General features: G+C 51.3%; 1 protein-coding gene across 1 annotated transcript in view; it reads left to right on the plus strand.

Moving 5' to 3' along the window:
* Positions 1 to 19,243, plus strand: part of EPHA1 (EPH receptor A1) — a 79,168-nt gene that overhangs the window by 50,651 nt on the left and 9,274 nt on the right. Inside the window, exons 8-9 of the mRNA XM_075071145.1 lie at positions 6,176 to 6,335; positions 10,434 to 10,530. Of these exons, the coding sequence (XP_074927246.1) occupies positions 6,176 to 6,335; positions 10,434 to 10,530 (257 nt within the window). The remainder of the gene's footprint in view (positions 1 to 6,175; positions 6,336 to 10,433; positions 10,531 to 19,243) is intronic.

A 19,243-nucleotide genomic window follows, 5' to 3' on the forward strand; every position in this document is an offset into this window, starting at 1 on the left:
ACTTCCTTATTTACTTTCTCCACCAGTTTCATATTTTATAGACCTCAATCAGTATCCCTGTAGGTCATCTATTGTCAAGCCTGAGAAGTCTATTTTATCTAATCTCTCCTCAGTATGGAAGCTTGTTCCATACCCCTAATATTTTTTTGGCCTTTTCTGAACCTTTTCCAATCAAATATCTTTTTTTGACTTGGCGTGACCACATCTGATTTGGCAGTAGTTCAGGATGTGGTGTACCAGGTTAGGATATATAGAGGCATATGATATTTTGTGTCTTATTACTTAGACACTTTCTTAATGATTCCCAAACATCGGTTCACTTTTATGATTGCTGGCTGCACATAGAACATAGAACATTTTTAGGGTTTAAAGGGCCTCAGGAAGTATACTTATAGTCCAACCCACTGCCTCAAAGCATGAATAATCCCAGACAGAATTTTTACCCAGTTCCCTAAATGTGGCCTCAAAAGGATTGAGCTCACAAAACTGTGGGATTAGGGGCAATGATCAAACCACTGAGCTTATCCTCCCACCTTAAGTGGATTGTTTTCAGAGAAACTATCAAATTGACTCCACAATCTTCTTTCTTGGCGGTAACAGGCCAATTTGGACAATCATTGTATACGTATAGTTGGGATTATGTTTTCCAATGTGCATTACTTTTGCATTTAGCAACACTGAATTTTATCTGCATTTTGTTGCATGCACCCAGTTCTGAGAGTCCTTTTGTAGCTTTTTGCAGTCTGCTTTCAGTTAACTATCTTTGAGCAATTTGTATAGATCTGCAAATTTTGCACTCAATTGTTCACCTCTTTTCAGAATTCATTTAGAAGATGTAGAATAAGGACTGGGCGCCGAGTACAGACCCTGGGGCACACCACTATTTACTCTCTCGATTCTGAAAATTGACTATTTATTTCCTCCCTTTGTGTTAACCAGTTCTAATCATAAGGAGCTGCCCTCTTATCCCAGCGACAGGCCTATACTTGCTGAAGAGGGCCCTTATCAGGCTTTCTGAAAATCTAAGACATATATTCCTCTGGTCTTCCTTGTCCCAATGCCATGCTAGACCCTCAAAGAACATCTAGTAGATTGGTGAGGCAGATTTCCTTTACACACCATGGTGACTCTTCCCAACAAATTATGTTCATCTATATATGATCTGACATTTTGTTCTTTACTATAGTTTCAACCAGTTTGCCAGTTCTTTAACGGTTACCGGCCTGTAATGCAGGATCAACCTCTGGGCCATCTTTAAAAACTGGACTCAATTAACTATCTCCTAGATATTTCGTACAAAAGCTTGATTTAATGATAGGGTTACAGATTACAGTTAGTAGTTCTTCTTCGAGTGCTTGCTCATATCCATTTCAGTAGGGTGTACCGCGTGCATGCACGTTGTCGGAGGAACTTTTACGCTTAGAACTCCATTCGGGCCGGCAGGTCGCCCCATAGAGTTGGCGCCAACACATTGGTGGTGATATTATTACCCCTGCCGGCCGCCCGCTCTCAGTTCCCATTGCTTTACGCCGTGTCGGTCGTTGGAATGGGAGCGCGCATAGCTGACCTCCACGTCCTAGTTTCTTCTATGTTATCGTTACAGTTAGAGTTATTTTATGTTATTAGTATATTATAGTTTGTAGTTATAGTTTATAGTTGTTTGTGTCTATATATTAGGTTAGTTAGTTAAGCGGGTTCGGGGCTCTAGCCCCTCTCCGCGCCCGGGCGGGGGGATGCTGGTTGCGGGATTCAGCGTGCTCGGCTTGGTAAAAAGCGATGCCACCAGGTGTCCACGACGCCTGTTAAGTGGCCCTGGGGGAATCACACGTTCGTCGGAGAAGTGCGATCTGCAAAGCCTTCGGGCCACGACTAAGAAGGAGCAGAGACAGCGCCTCCGGATCTCCTTATGGAATTGGCACTTCACCCCGCGCCCTCGGATTTCGGAGCGCGGCTCCGGCACTGGTCTCGGCACCGCGAAAGGCGTAGAGTGGCATGCCCTTCTCCGGGCATGAGTTCTGGAAGAGGCCTTCCTCATCCTTACCCGGCTAAGCAGCCGGAAAGGAGCACCAGATGCTGACGCGGCCCGCGGCCGTGCCAGGGCTTGGTTGACTCCGGGCCGGCGGTCCGTCAAGAGCCGATCCCCTTAAGCTGCCCCGCCAGATATGGGGTAGGCTGTAGTCCATCTAGGCGACATGTCTCGTCGCAAGGGACCTTATTGCCTTGACGGAGCGGTTGGGGCTGGCCCAACCCCGGCACGGCCGGTGCGGGTGTACTTTCCAAGGGACAAGCCGACCCGAGAGAGCACGTCCCGGATTTCTCCGGTGCGGGCACGATCCCGTCACGCACCGATCCGGCACGGCACCGATCCGGGTCCCGAGGGGGTTCTGGGGGTTCGAGGCGCCGCTCACGGCTCCGACGTGTTACTGCCGGGCGCCGATCTCTTCACGTCGGTTACGGCTACTCCGCACGGCCGGCTCAGGCACGCTACCGCACGCGACTCAGGGAGCGATCAGGCACGAATGGTCAGATCCCGGGTCGACTCGGTACCGCGCTGGGTGGCAGGTCCCAGTCCAGATTCCCCGGCACCAGTATAGCTCTAGCGGCACCGCTCCCCGGGCCCGAGGAGGCTGTCGCCATCGAGGGCGTGGACCGGCACTACTCGCGTCCGCCCCATGGCCTCTCGGAGGGGTTCAGTCTGCTTCACAAGCGGACAGCGTTCTACCTGACATTGAGGTCCGCGGCCGCTTTCCTGAGGTCACCACGGAACATTGGTCGCGCAGCAGTGGGGCTTCTGGACGCCCTGGGCATATCAGCAAGCACAGGTACGGCCATCAGAATTTCCACCAGTCGTCTGCTGGAGCGTAGGGGTCCACGAGGCTAGGGGTGTTCACGCCCCCCGCCATCCCTGCAGGAGACAGCCTCCCGACCTCGCCTGAGACTGAACCCCGCAGGCGCCAGAGACGCGTTCCATCTGAGGCCGGCCACCGGATCCGCTTCTGCCAGGTGTCTCTCGTCATCCTCGGCCGGATGAAGCAGTGGCGGGGACGACAACACTGGTCCCCCGCTAGACCTCAGGGCAAAACCAGAGAATCTCCTCAGCGCTGTCTGCACAAACATGAGATCCAAGTTGAGGAGGGTTCCGACGTTGCGACCCGCGTCGTCACAGTTACTCTCGGCAATTGCGCGCTACTCGTATGTCGCGACCTACCTTCATTAAAGACATAACAAAGCCAACGCCACCACCATCTGGCAGTCACCGGCTCCGTTAACCGGCCGCGCTCGCGGGTGGGAAGCGCAAGTATATGGTTCCTTTCGAAGGGATCACGGAGTATCGATAGTAATCATGCCCGATGTCTCGTAGTTCAATCTAGTGAACGAGATGGAACGGAACTGGCAAGAAGCTCCAGGCCCCAAAGTCGTCGGGAGGGCGGATGACGTATGGACCTGCCTCAGCGTAAGGTCTAGCTCCGCAGGAGCGTTACAGCTGTGGGTGGTCAAACACAAGCCCTAGCTCAAGCCGCTACGCTATCAACCTGGGGAGGGCTGATAAATTTAGGAGCTTCTCTAAAGATGGCTCGGCAGGAGGCAGCGCCTAATGGATGAAGGCGAAGGTCGCGCGCGCATGCGCTACAGGCGTTTTGACGCAGCAGACTCACCGCTAGGACCCGTTCGCCTCCGGAGTCACTATCACCGATCTCCTGGCTACAGGTTCTCTGGTCTTCCTCCGGGACTCAGAACACATATAGGACCTTCCGTTTGAAGGGCCAGGTATTTTCTGACAAGAGCAGGACCTCGCCTGCAAAGGTCTCAAGGGATAATAGGTCATATATGCGTGCGCTCGGACATGCACACGCCCAGTGACACAGCGTCTTTCCGTCAGGACACAGCAACAGGGCAGGCCCATTCCCGGCAACCCAGGCAAAGGGCAGACTTTGCAGGAAGACGCCAACAGAAGGTGGCAAGCGCAGACCTCTTGGCAATGCACGGGGGGCCAAAATCAGTCCTTCAGGGCCGGGTTCCTCCGTGGAGCTTCCTTTTGAAGGTGCGCCCGGGGGCGCCGTTACCAGTTTTTTCCGTGACCATCTTCCCTTTTCCAACCGCCTCTCGTTTCCGCCCGGCTTTGACCAGGCTTACTTACGGAGCGTTGGGTCCTCCGCACGCTGCGCTTGGGTACCACCTTGCAGTTTGCGTTTCGTACCGCCCTCCCGCCCCCTTCTCTGTCCTCTCGGGACCCTTCAATAATGAGCAAATTCCTTCTACAAGCAGGTTTGCAACGCTCCTCCAAGGGGCGTAAGGAGTGCGGCAGGACGAGATGGGCAAAGGGTTTCACTCGTTATTTTGATCCCAAAGCAAGAGAGTCTGCGACCATCCTCGATCGCCAGACTTCAAACGTTAGAACTACTCAGTGTGAAGTTCCGCATGGTTTCCTTGGACCATATTCCTTCCTGGATCCGGGAGATGGTTACGCCGCCATCTACATTGCAGGAGCTATTTCATTATATCCATCTTTCCACCGTCGAATGGTTCCTTGCTTCATTGTCGCGCGGCCGGCACTATCATTCACGTCCTCCCGTTGGACTATCACCGCCCGAGAGTTGTTCAAAATGCAATGGCCGTAGCTGTTGCCTTTCGTTCGGCACCAGTTCGGGGTACAACGTGTTCCCTACCTCGAGGACTGGACTTATCTGGGACCTTCCGGATCGAGTCCGTGAGCACGTTCAAGGGTGGGTTAGCCACCTTTCTCGCCTCGGTCTGTTACTCAATGCGGAGAGGCGCACTCTATCCCTATCAGGAGATGAGTTATCGGGCATTTCTTAGACTCCACTAGGCCAGGGCAGTCCTTTCCTTTCGGCACGGTTCAGACCGCTTGTCACGTCATTTCGCAGGGTACGGTCACACCTCTGACCTGCGCACTTGGCTGACGTTGTTTGGGCACATGGCTGCCTGCACTTTCGTCACAGCGCACGCCGACTCGCGCCTCCAGCCCCAACCCCCCCCGATGCAATCCTCGTATCCTCAGCTCCGTCTCGGCCAGCGTGCCCATTGGAACACGGTGGTTCACGTCCCCAAGTTCCTTCTCTCTTCCGAATGGTGGCTTAGATCAGTCGTATAATTGTCGTGGCTCCGTCATATCATCAGCCAGCATCGCCTCTCCTGCACGGACTCATCAATTTGGATGGGGGGTTCACCTTAGGGACCTCAGACCAGGGTCGCTGGTCTCCTCCCGAGCTCGCCCTCCATACAGACATTCGAAGTTGAGAGCGGTGGCTGCCTGGCTTGTCTCGCGTTCCAGTGTCAGATCCAGGGCGCTGTGTTCAGCCCCTTTATCGAAACACACGGCGGGCTGTTTACTACGTGAAAAGCAAGGGCGGAGCGAAATTCCTCTTCTTTCTCAGGAGAGCAACGGATACTGTGGGAATTTTGCATAGCACCATCGGTCACGGATCGCTTACTTGCAGGGCGCTCGAAATACCTGGCGGATCATCTCAGCCCGGTCCCTTCAGCTCCATGAACGTTCGGTCCCTTCTCGCACGGACGTCGCCCTTGCTCTCTGTGCCGAGGCGGTGGGGGCATCCCAGTGGGACTTTGCAACAGGCCAAGGACACAGAGAGTGCCCGATCTGTTCTCTTTCAGGGGCGTGAGCGGTGCCTCGATAGCGGGACCGCCTTTTCTACATTCCTGGACAATGCATCTCTTTCTATGTGTTCGCTATTTACTTCTTCTCATAACACAAGAAGTAGGGGTCACCAAATAAAATTAATAGGCAGCAGGTTTAAAACAAACAAAAGGAAGTATTTCTTCACACAGTGCACAGACAACCCATGGAACTCCTTGCCAGAGGATGTTGTGAAGGCCAAGACTATAACAGGGTTAAAAAAAGAAATAGATAAGTTCATAAGCAAGTTCGTGGTCCATCAGTGGCTATTAGCAAAGATGGACGGGGATGGTGTCCCCTATCCTCTGTTTGCCAGAAGCTGGGAATGGGTGACAGGACAGATCACTTAATGCTTACCTGTTCTGTTTACTTCCTCTGGGGCACCTGGCATTGGCCACTGTCGGAAGACACGATACTGGGTTAGATGGACCTTTGGTCTGACTCATTATGCCCATTCTTATGTTCTGTTTCCGTGTGTGTAGTAGGCTGTCCAAGTAACCTGTTGTCTGGCCCCCGCAGGGAGAGGATGCACACTACACAGTGAAGCAATTCCATGAACCCAATGTGACCCTGAGGGACCTGCAGCCGGACACAGCCTATCTGCTCCGTGTGCGCTCCATCACACCCCTAGGCCCTGGACCCTTCTCCCAGGAACAGGAGTTTCGCACCCTCCCTCCAGGTGAGGCACAGCTACCCTCTATCTGACTGGTGGGTTGTAGGGGCTTCCCACTTATGGCCTAGGTTCTTCCCCCAGCACATACATTTGTGGAAGGAAATAACTGAGGAATAGCACTTTTGCGATTCTTGTTAACTGGGGCCAAGTCCTGCTGCATTTTATCTGGCTCCTGAGCATGATTCTGATTGTGAACTCAGCTAAAAGCTGGAACAAGGTGGGTGAAGGAAGGGAGGTCTCCCTGAAAGCAGAGTGTAACGATTAGTGCTGCAGAAAACACATGATGGGGAGGTACCCTGTCTCTCACAGGCCTCTCACCTCCACTCCCAGATCAGTGCAGGATTGTTCCCTACATCCCACGTGAAGGGTCTCCCTCTCCATCCCTTTTGGAGACAATTACACACATGCACAGATCTCACCATAATGTCCTGACATTCAGCCTAAACTTTGTCTTCCTTAATGTCACACTGCTGCCGCTAGCTCTAACACTTTCTGTTTGACTTTTGAATTGTAATGGTCTAGCTAGGATTGGTTGTAAGTGAAATATTGTCTCATCCTTCATTCTCCCTTAATTCTCCTTTGTCTAGGAATTTCCTGTTTTTCTTTCTCTTGGGTGTTTCCCCAAATGTCCCACTAGTTACATTTTCTAAAGAATAGTGGTGTCATTAGAATTGGGTGAAAAACAATAATTAAAAAAAATCAAATAATAGATTTGAGAGGCTGTGTCAGGTAAGTGATTCAGTCAATATAATTCACCCAACTCTCCTAGGCCATGTCTACACTATGGGATAATATTGAATTAGCTAAAATCGGTTTTATAAAACTGATATTATAAATTCGATTTCATGCAGCCACACTAGGCACAGTAAGCTCGGGTGGTTAGAGTTGCCAATAGGTCGAAGAGCAGGAATGGACCAGACTTCGGTAAATCCGATTGCATTAGAGGCGGAACGTACGACTGTCGTTCCTGCTAACGGCGATTCTCACCCATAGGCCTTAAAACGCCCGATACCGTTACCCGAGAGCTTGGCGGGGCATCCGCGTAGCTCGCCGCCCGCCCCCGACGGAGCGCTCGCCCGCCCTGAGATTCTGGGGCAATCATTAATAGTCGCATCTGTTGTGTGTGGTCTGGGTCAAAGTCGTCAGTATCATTCTGTCCTCCGGGAAAGCCCTGACAATCCTCGCGCCGTTTGTGTTTTTTCCGCCGTGATTGCCCGGGCGAAGACGCATACAGCATGGCAACCATAGGACCGTCAGCGTTTTTTTCCGGCAGCCTATATGTGACTGGATGCCGGACCGAGAGGTCGACACCCCAGCACACAACAGCCGCATTACACTGCTTTGCAAATGATGAGCAAGATGGGTTATCGTTGTTCGTATATACCGGTCTACTGCGGAGAAACTGGCAGAGAATGACGGTTCTCTCTCCCCCTCTTTAGTCCGCCTGCCCCTATCTATGAACGTACCCATCTAGCTGACAAATTGATTCATGCATTTGCCATCTCCTCTCTCTTGCTCTTGTGGTCTTTTTTTTTGCCGGGGGCGCAATGCCAAAAGCAAAATTGGGATGACTCAGCTGGCACGAGTCCAAGATCCCGGCCCTTAGGGTTCAAAAATAGTCAGTCCTGCCTAGAAAAAGGCAAGGGTAAAGAGGACCAGTGTATCAGAAACAGCTGCTCGTGTCAGTATTTCAGAGGAGGTCCTGCAACAACCCCACCATTGCTTCCCTCCTCCCCAAGCCTCCTGGGATTCCGGGCAGTGTGCCTGCCTCAGTCTTGTGTCATGAATAAAAATCGCAAGGAGAAGAAACACTGAGGTTAGTGACATAATGAGGGGGGAAGGCACCTCACCGGCGTGATGATAGATGGATAAGTTCCTGACGACACTTGTGGTCATTTTAGTGGCTATTTGTTTTTTTTTATTGGACACCATTTTAGCCAGCAGGACCAATGAAGGGTTGGGGCATGAGCGCCCACAGGTTGCTATTTGACAGTCCAGGCAGTACAGAGTCTTTTCTTAACACAGGAACGGAGGGGGCCTGTGAAGGCCCCCAGATTCTATGATGAAGCGGTGATTAAGCTGTTCATATCCCATTCTAAACCGGGGAGTAAAACCAGACAAGCGTTGTGTTTTTTTTTTTTTTTCTTATTTTGTTTAGTGCTTTTTGTCTTTTTTTTTTTTGGTCTGGCCTGTACTTTGATGGCAACAAATGTGGATGAAAAAATGTTATCATAAGATGTGACGGTCACAGTCATGCAGCGTCTACTTCACCGGGAAGGGGCAGATGAGGAGAGGGGCGGTATACTGGTCTGTTTTTCAACTGATGCAGCAGCGCGTCTACCAGCTAGCAATCATACATTGATATTCTCAGTAGAGTGAGCAGTGAAAAGTAGTCAATTGAAATGATTCTGTCCCTTTCTTCACGTGGTGGGGGGGGGGGGAAGAAACTGAAGAGCTAGTCCCTGAACCCGCCATGATCACTGGGTGTTGGAAACCTACAGACCATTGGGAGCTTCAGCCAAGAATGCAAATCTTTTTCATAGAGGCGTGGACTGTGGGGATTAGCTGGTCCAGACCCCCCCATCCAAATTGAGCGGCCATGAAGTCTGCTGGCTTCCCGTGTACGGCTTGTTCAGCAAGCACTGTGAACCTGGAGATTGTTTTTCCCAAAAACGCTTTGGATTTCGGTTCGGTAACGAGCCTTGATACAACAATTGTCTCCCCAGACAGCGATCAGATGTAGTATCTCCCGATACCGGATCCAGGGCGGAGCTCCTTTGATTGAGACTGCATCGCCTTACCCCCGGCTGAATTCAGAGCTCCATGGCGGCAAACAGGAAGAATTCCAAAAGTTCCGCGGGGCGTTCCGTTAACTGACCGCATCCGAGTCATTATTGCTTGTCCTAGATCGCAGTGTGCAACTGTGGGAGCCCCGGAGGCCAATAACGTCGATTATCCGATCCCACTAACCGTAATCCGATATGTACGACGATTAAAGCTACCAATCTCGGCGGGTGGAGTACAGAAATCGATTTAAAGAGCCCTTTATATCGATATAAAGGGCGTTGTAGTGTGGACGGGTACAGCGTTAAATCGATTTAACGCTCTTTAAATCGATTTAAATGCGTAGTGTAGACCAGGCCCTAGTCACTTAGCCCTTGTTGTGATAAACATGCGGGGACTGTTATGGACTAGAATTGTTCGGCCTCAAGAATCTGAACGGAGAAGAGAATTTGCTTTATTCAAATAAACAGGACACAAACCCCATTGTAAGACAGAAACTGGGAACAATATTTTAAAAACAGGAGCCTACAGTTAGGCTCCCAAGTCCATAATTAGTCATCTGTTGGATTTTCAAAAGTGCTCCATACCCAACAGCTGCCAATGAACTAATTGGCTTCAGGACCAAGCTCAGAGTTTGATGAATGTATGCAGAAGGTGGAGGAAAATGTCCATTTTCCAGGACAGATTGCATGAGTGGGGAATAAGGCAAGTTAGACTCCCTTGGAGACTGTGTGCCAGGCTCCCTGACTTCATTCCTGAGCAGAACAAAGGGTCTAATACAAAGTGAGTAGGTGCAAACAGGTGAGAAGGAGGGAGTGGAAATATTTGGTATCTGAAAGTGTTTGGAAAAATAATTCAGTTGGAGCTGAATATCAGGATCTTAACTGGAATTCATCCAGACATCCATTTGAAGGTGAATTTTAGTTCATCCACCATGTGAAATAACAATAATAATGATATTTGGCCCAAACCTGCTGGTTTTTACACTCAGAGTGCCATGTGGCTATGCACTATGTACATGTGTAATAATTATACACTGGGAGTCAAGTCTGGCTGATGGCCACACCCCAGGATGTGTCAGCGCTATTCCTTCCCTGCTCCCATTCCCATGTTCCTTCACATGACACTAGTGGTATTTCCAGCCACTTGTAGTTCTATGCTATTGCCCAGCACTAGGGAGAGCAGATAGCCATTGCTCGTTCAGCACTATCTGCTAGACAGGCTGGCTGTTACAATCTCAGTCACCACAGCCTGGGGAGGGGAGTGCTGGTCTTTTGCTTTTCTGTGGGGAAAGCATGTGACTGTCGTTCTGTCTTGCAGAGACAGGGGCTCCATCTGGCGGGGTGCTTGTCTCCATTGTCTTTGGAATCCTACTCTTTATTGGACTGGTTGTGGGAATCTTCATCTTCACACAAAGGTAAACTCAGCCCCTTCTTGGATGAAAAGGGTGGCAGGGTAGGAAGGGGCGGGTGGTATGGTGAGGAAGAAGCTGTGGAGAGAGAAGCCAGGCAGTGTGGTGGTGGGGCTTGACTGTTCATTGGGGAGCAGAACACATAGAAGTTGGGGTGACTGGTTAGAGATAGAAGGGGAGATGGGAGGCCATGGCCAGATGGAAGGAGACAGCTGGGGTTTGACGGTGTACTGAGGGACTTGGCCGTTTGCATTGACAATGTGCTCATGCTGTACAAGGTGACTTGCAGGGCTGGCATGAGATTTGCATGATTGGTCTGTGGGGTTGTCACTCACTGCTGACAACCGAGAAAGGAGCAGTGGCTTCCCACTGTCCTGTTTCCTCTTGGACATTGCCCCTGTGTGATCCGGCACTGTGATGGCATTATGTCTTTGTCAGGATGCCATTTTATGCAGTTCAGAGGGACAAAACAGGTTCGGGGTGGGGGACTCCAAATTCTAACCCTGGCCCTGCCCCCCCACCACAGAAAGCTGATGATGTCTGCTTTTGTTTGGATGTGAAGGAGAGTTCTTTCAGGAGGAAGGAAGCAGGAGCTGATTAAGTCTGCGACATTTTAGCCACTGAAGATTGTAAACTTCATAGTCTAAACTAGAAGAGCAGGGGGTCAGGACTGAGGCACAAACAGCAGAGCTGTTTGAGGCCAGCAGTCCTGTGCATTTTCACAAGGGCCTACGTATTCTGAGCTGCAGAAATTGCAGAAACGCCACCACCTATTAATTATGGGTCTACCTCTCCTGGTTGCAAAGAAAATCTTGAGAATGTGAACCAAATGTAAGTGGTGCAGCATCTGGATCTGCAGAAGCCTGAAAAATGGTTACTCACCTTTGTAACTGTAGTTCTTCGAGATGTGTTGCTCATATCCATTCCAATTAGGGTTTGCATGCACTGCATGCACAGCTGTTGGAAAGTTTCCCCTTGGAGCACCTATCAGGTAGGCTGTGGAGTCCCCTGTAGTGGCTCCTTCAGGGCACTCAATATATACCCAAGCTGACCCAGTGCCTCCCCAGTTCCTTCTTGCCAGCTACTATGACAGAGGGAGGCGGGTTTGGAATGGATATGAGCAACACATCTCGAAGAACAGTTATAAAGGTGAGTAACCATTTTTCTTTTTCGAATGCTTGCTCATATTGATTCCAATAAGGTGACTTCCAAGCCTTACCTAGGTGGTGGGGTTGGAGTGAAGCAATGTGGACTGAAGTACTGCTTTACCAAAAGCTGCATCGTCCCTGGCATGCTGGATGATGGCATAGTGAGAGGCAAAAGTATGCACCAAGGACCAAGTCGCTGCCCTGCAAATTTCTTGAATCGGTACCTGGGCCAAGAATGCCGCCAATGAGGCCTGGGCCCTAGTGGAGTGAGCGAGAAGAGCTGGGGAGTGAGTGGTGAGAGCTGGGGTCGGTACACTGGCCAGCTCATAGCAAGCATGGATGCAGGACATGATCCAAGAGGAGATCCTCTTAGAGGAGACCGGGGGACCCTTCATCTGGTCTGCCACCACAACGAAAAGCTGGGTCGATTTCCTGAATGGCTTAGGCCTTGGCTACACTGGCGCTTTACAGTGCTGCAACTTTATCGCTCGGGGGTGTGAAAAAAACACCCTCCTGAGCACTGCAAGATACAGTGCTGTAAAGCACCAGTGTAAACAGTGCCACAGTGTTGGGAGTGCAGCTCCCAGCACTGCAAGCTAATCCCCACAGGGAGGTGGAGTACGTGCAGCACTGGGAGAGTCCTCTCCCAGCGCTGGTGCTGCGACCACATTCACACTTCAAAGCGCTCCTGCAGCAGCGCTCCCACGGCAGCACTTTGAAGTTTCGAGTGTAGCCAAGCCCTTAGTGTGCTCAGTGTAGAAGGCCAGAGCCCTGCAGACATCGAGGGAATGCAGCCACTGCTCCCAGGGACCAGCATGAGGTTTAGGGTAAAAAACAAGCAAGAAAATGTGCTGGCTAGTGTGGAAGGCCGACACCACCTTGGGAAGAAAGGCCGGGTAAGGTCTGAGCTTCCTTATGGAAGACTGTGTAAAGTGGTTCTGAAGTAAGGGCCTTTAGCTTGGAGACGCAGCTCGCCAATGTGATGGCAACAGGGTAAGCTATCTTCCAGGAGACATACAAGAGGAAGCATGTGTCCAGAGGCTTAAACGGAGGCCCCATGAGCCTCAGAAGGACCAGGTTAAGGTCCCACATGGGGACAGGCTGCCAGATTTGTGGGTAGAGATGGTCCAAGCCACTGAGAAAGTGAGCAACCTTAGGATTGGCAAGATGGCTGCAAGGTGAACCTTCACAGAGGATGCCGCCAGGCCTTGCTGTTTCAAGTGCAGAAGGTACTCCAAAATGAGGGGCACCGGTGCCTGGGGGGGGGGGGGGGGTGCGGTGCTGCCCGCACCAGCGTGAAAACTGCTTCCACTTCACCAGGTACGTGGCTCAAATGGAAGGCTTCCTGCTGCCCTGTAGTACTTGTCATACAGAGTCCGAAAACAGAAGGTCCATAGGGTTTAGCTACGCAGCATCCATGCTGTGAGGTGGAGAGACCGCAGGTTGGGATGACAGAGGCAACAGGAATGTCCATGGACAGTTCTAACAGCATGGTGTACCAGTGCTGCCTGGGCCATGCCAGAGCCACCAGAATCACCCTTGCCCCATCTCTGCGGATCTTGAGCAGGACCTTGTGCACAAAGGGAAATAGAGGGAAGGCGTAAAACAGGCGACCCATCCAGGGAAGCAGGAACGCATCTGTGAGGGAGCCTGGGCAGCGATACTGGAAGGAGCAGAACACTAGGCACTTCTGGTTGCTGCGGGAAGTGAACAGATCAACCTGGGGAAACCCCCAGCTTTGGAAGATGGAGTGGATGACATCCAGCTGCAGAGACCACTAGTGTGACTGGAAGGACCTGCTGAGGCAGTTCGCCAGCGTGTTCTAGATCCCAGGACGGAAGGGCGACACCAGGTGAATGGAGTGGGCTATACAGAACTCCCACAGTCGAATGGCTTCCTGGCAGAAAGGGGAGGAATGGGCCCCTCCTCGCTTGTTGATGTAGAACGTGGCTGTGGTGTTGTCCATGAGAACTGCCACACAACAACCCCGCAGGTGCTCCTGGAAGGCCTGACAAGCAAGATGCACTGCCATCAGCTCCCAGACTTTGATATGGAGGGAGAGTGTGGACAGGGACCACAGGCCCTGAGTCTAAAGGTTTCCAAGATGAGCACCCCATCCCAAGGCTGATACATTTGTGACCAGGGACAAGGAAGGCTATGGACTGTGAAAGGGGACCCCTTCGCACACCACCCAGGACTCTAGCCACCAGCGGAGAGAGGCGAGGACCCACTCTGGAACAATGACCACCAAGTTCAGGCTGTCACACCTTGGGCGATAGACCAAAGCAAGCCAGGCCTGCAGCGGCCAGGGCCAGAGCCTGGCATGCCAGGTCACATATGTACACAAAGCCATGTGGCCAGGAAGACTCAGATAGCTTCTTGCCATTGAGGTCAGGAAGCTCTGAAGACTTCAAATGAGGCCTGCGAGAGCTTGGAAATGAGAGTCCAGCAGGAAGGATCGCACCTGAACGGAGTCCAGAACCACTCCGATGAACTCTATTCTCTGAGTCGGTTCCAGGGTCGATTTTGCTATGTCGAGGAGGAGACCCACCTGAAGAAATGTATCCCTGACCAGGCGGAGGTGGGACTGCACCTGTTCTCTGGTGCGGCACCGGTTCAGCCAGTCGTCAAGGTAAGGATATACTTGCACCCGCTGTCGATGGAGGAAGGCAGCCATAACTGACATACATGTGGTAAACACCCGGGGGGGGCCGTGGAAAGGCCAAAGGGAAGGGCCGTGAACTGGTAGTGTTCACGGTTGACCACAAAGCAGAGAAAACGTCTGTGAGGTGGGTAGATCGAAACATGAAAGTATGCGTCCTTCATGTCAAGGGGAGTGTACCAGTCTCCAGGATCCAGGGAAGGTATAATGGTGCCCAAGGAAACCATGCGGAACTTCAATTTTACCATGAATTTGTTGAGCCCATGCAGGTCCAGAATGGGCCGGAGGCCCCCTTTGACCTTGTCGATTAGGAAATATCAGGAGTAAACCCCCCTGCTTCTTAGTTCCCTTGGAACTCCTCAATCGCCTCCATGGCGAGGAGCACCTGAACCTCCTGAATAAGGAGTTGCTCGTGAGAAGGGTCCCTGAAGAGAGATGGGGAAGGAGGGTGGGAGGGCGGGAAGGAACAAAATTAGAGAGAGTATCCCACTTCCACTGTGTGAAGGACCCAGTGGTCCATGGGATAGGGAGTTTCCTCCTGCCATTATGCCCCCACCATCTGTAAAATCCTGCCTCAGCTGAGGATGATAGGAGTGCTGCTGTGGCTGCTGAGGCTTGAAGTGTTTCCGCTGGGTTGCCGGGGTGTGTATACCCAGGGACTTCATGGTCATCCTTGAGTCTTTAAGGCTGAGCAGCCTAGAGTCGATCTGTTCTGTGAACAGACCCTCCCCATCAAAGGGGAGGTCATGCAGCATCTGCTGAACCTCCGAGAGACATGACCAATCCCAGAGGACAACGTACACACAGACGAGTCTGCAGCGTCCAGTGAGGCCTGCAAAGAGGTCCGTGCCACTGTTTGCCCTTGTCAACCAGGACCCCAAATTCCTCTCTGGACTCAGGAGGCACAAGCTCCTTGAACTTCAGCATGGAGTTCCAGGAGTTAAAATTGTAATGGCTCAGGAGCACCTGCTGACTGGCAATCTGGACCTGAAGCCTCCCCGTAGAGTAGACTGTGTCCAAACAAGTCAAGACGCTTAGCTTCCTTCGACTTGGGTGCAGGGGTGGCTGACCGTGTCACTCCTTCTCGTTCACAGCCGCAACCATGAGCGAGCAGGGCTATGGGGGGCGTGAACAAGTAGTCATACCCCTTCGAGGGGACAAAGTACTTGCACTCCACTCCCTTGGTCATAGAGGGAATGGAGGCCGGGGTCTGCCAGATGGTTTTGGCATTAGTCTGGATAGTCCTGATGAGAGGCAGGGCCACCCTTGACAGGCCTTCTGGGGCCAAAATGTCCACCACAGAATCCTCCAATTACACCACCTCCTCAGCCTGCAGGTTCATATTGCATGCAACCCTGTGCAGGAGGTCCTGGTGGGTACGGATATCGATCGGAGGTGGCCCGGAGATAGAGGTGCCTGCCACAGCCTAATCGGAGGAGGAAGAGGAGGCTATGGGGGGAAGAGGGTCATCTTGACCCCCCTGCTGTGTGGGGGCCTGCTGTCCTGTATCAGCAACCTCAGGGCCCAGCTCAGGGATCGGAGTCAGAAGGGGTCCCAAAGTGGGAAGAGTGCACACCGCCTCTTCCATACCTCCTGTAGCAGGCCGACTGGAAGCAGCTTCCGGTACCCGTGGCTCGAAGGGGGCTGATCGGGAAGCCCCAGACGGTGCACCCTGTGCTTGGTGGTATGCCCACAGAGTCCAGAATGTTCACTGGGTGGGTCCCTCTCCATATCCCTCCTATGACTCCGCCCCCACATTAAGGTGGCCACGGTCCGACTGGCCATGGTCTGAAATCCTCGAACTTGTGTCTGATCCCAAGAGCGATAGTCGGAGCACAAGGACCAGGGCGATGTGTTACAGGTTGGATCACAGAAAACCCCTTGGGAACTGCCAACTGATGTACTGGGACTACCTCTACGCCCATTTTCCCTGGCAGCTTGGGAGTTCAGAACTCTGCCTGGTTTGAGTCAGACACACTAGCCTGCTACAAACCCCGACCCAGGTCAGAACAACATCTCGCAACAGCATCAGGCTTAACTGAAAATAGCTGAAGAAGTGTTCCTGTCTCCAACACTCAGAGACCCAGCTCCCATTGGGGTCCAAACCCTAAGTAAATCCATTTTACCCTGTATAAAGCTTATACAGGATAAACTCAGTGGTGAGCTGGAGCTGGTTCGCACCAGTTCATGGGAACCGGTTGGTAAATTTAGAAGCCCTTTTAGAACTGGTTGTCCTGCATGGGCTTCTAAATTTATCAGCCGGTAAGTTGAAGTGACCCAGGCGCATAGCTGGGGTGGGAGAAGGGGCAGGGGAGCGGCCGATCCCCCTGATCGCATTATCCAAAAGTGGCGCCTTAGGCGTCGACCCCGTGGGTGCTCCAGCTCCCCGCCCTGCCCCCCAGCCCCAGCTCACCTCTGCTCCACCTCCGCCCAGCTTCTCAAATGAATGCTGCTGTGTAGCACTGGAGTATTGCCTCTGTCCGCGGCATCCAGTACACATACGGTGACATGGTTTTTAAAAAAAAAAAAAAAAAAGGCCCTGAACGGGGCTCCATGGGTTGCCGTTTGCTATGGCATCTGCCAGGGCAATCAGGGGAAAAAGGGAGCGAAATGATTGTTTGCCGTTGCTTTCCCAGAGGAAGGAATGACTGACGACATTTACCACAGAACCACCCGCGAACATGATTTTTGCCCCATCGCAGCCACTGGGCTCTCAACACCAGAATTCTAAGGGGCGGGAGAGACTGCGGGAACTATGATAGCTATGGAATAGCTACCCACAGTGCAACGCTCTGGAAATCAACGCTTAGCCCGGACATGACGCACATCGCCGAATTAACTGTGCTTAGTGCGTGGCTGTGTGCACTCGACTTTATACAAATCTGTGTTTATAAACGGTTTATGTAAAATCGGATAATCCCGTAGTGTGACGTAAGTGAGCAGATGACTGGTCAGAGCTCTGTATGAAACTGCAGAAAACCTGAGATGTCTCTGGATTAAGTTTAGAAGTTGTGAGCAACAAGGGTTGATGTCATGATGGGAGGTCTTGCCTTATAGACACCCACACAGGGACGCAGGTGGACGAGGGCTTTTCTTCCAGGCAATAACAGAAGTGTGCTAGATCGCAGGCCCTGGTTCTCATGGGAGACTTTAATCACCTTGTATCTGCTGGAGAGCAATTTACAATTTGGTTGCACAGGATCAATCAGGAAGTTTTGGTAAAAATATAGGGGACAATTTCCTGGTGAAGTGCTGGAGGAAAATGAGGCAGAAGCTGTTCTTTGATCCTGCTCACAACTTGCGAAAATTAGTAGGGGAAGCAGAGTGGATGGCGAACCTGGGAGGCAGTGACATTGAGATGGTTTGAGTTCCAGGATGCCTACACATGGAAGAGAAAGGAGAGCAGCAAGAATACGGACCCTGGACTTTCAGAAAAGCAGACGTATGTGACTCCCTAGGACACTGAGGGCAGGATCCCCCTGAGAGATAACATGAGGGGAAAGGAGTCCAGGAAGACTGCTGTATTTAAAGAATCCTTATTGAGGTTCAGAAAAAAACCATCCCGATTGTTAGAAAGAATAGTAAATATGGCAGGTGACCAGGCTTGGACTTAAACTGTGAAATCCTTGCTGATCTTAAACACAAAAAAGAAACCTACAAGAAGTGGAAGATTGGACAAATGACCAGGGAGGAGTATAAAAATATTGCTCAGGCATGCAGGAGTGAAATCAGGAAGGCTAAATCACACTTGGAGTTGCAGCTAGCAAGAGATGTTAAAAGTAACAAGGGTTTCTTCAGGTATGTTAGCAACAAGAAGATGGTCAAGGAAAGTGTGGGCCCCTTACTGAATGAGGGAGGCAGCTTAGTGACAGAGGATGTGGAAAAAGCTAATGTACTCAATGCTTTTTTGCCTCTGTCTTCACGAACAAGGTCAGCTCCCAGACTGCTGCACTGGGCAGCACAGCATGGGGAGGAGGTGACCAGCCCTTTGTGGAGAAATAAGTGGTTCAGGACTATTTAGAAAAGTTGGATGAGCACAAATCCATGGGGCCAGGTACGCTGCATCCGAGGGTGCTAAAGGAGTTGGTGGATGTGATTGTAGAGCCATTGGCCATTATCTTTGAAAACTCATGGCGAATGGGAGGTCCCGGATGACTGGAAAAAGGCTAATGTAGTGCTTATCTTTAAAAAAGGAGAGAAGGAGGATCCGGGGAACTACAGGCCAGTCAGCCTCACCTCAGTCCCTGGAAAAATCATGGAGCAGGTCCTGAAGCAATCAGTTCTGAAGAACTTAGAAGAGAGGAAAGTGATCAGGAACAGTCAGCATGGATTCACCAAGGGCAAGCCATGCCTGACTAACCTAATTGCCTTCTATGATGAGAACTCCCTCTATGGATGAGGGGAAAGCAGTGGATGTGTTGTTCCTTACCTTTAGCAAAGCTAAATCCTTTGATAAAGTCTCCCACAGTATTCTTGCTGGCAAGTTAAAAAAGTATGGGCTGGATGAATGGACTAGAAGGTGGATAGAAAGCTGGCTAGATTGTCGGGCTCAACAGGTAGTGATCAATGGCTCCATGTCTAGTTGGCAGCCGGTATCAAGCGGAGTGCCCCAAGGGTCGGTCCTGGGGCTGGTTTTGTTCAATATCTTCATTAATGATCTGGAGTATGACGTGGACTGCACTCTCCGCAAGTTTGCAGATGACACTAAACTGAGAGGAGTGGTAGATATGCTGGAGGGCAGGGATAGGATACAAAGGGACCTAGACAAATTAGAGGATTGGGCCAAAAGAAATCTGATGAGGTTCAGCAAGGACAAGTACAGAGTCCTGCACTTAGGACAGAAGAATCCCATTCACTGTTACAGATTAGGGACTGAATGGCTAGGAAGCAGTTCTGCGGAAAAGGACCT

This window comes from Chelonoidis abingdonii, chromosome 1 (assembly GCF_003597395.2).
Source record: "Chelonoidis abingdonii isolate Lonesome George chromosome 1, CheloAbing_2.0, whole genome shotgun sequence".
Taxonomy (NCBI): Eukaryota; Metazoa; Chordata; order Testudines; family Testudinidae; genus Chelonoidis; species Chelonoidis abingdonii.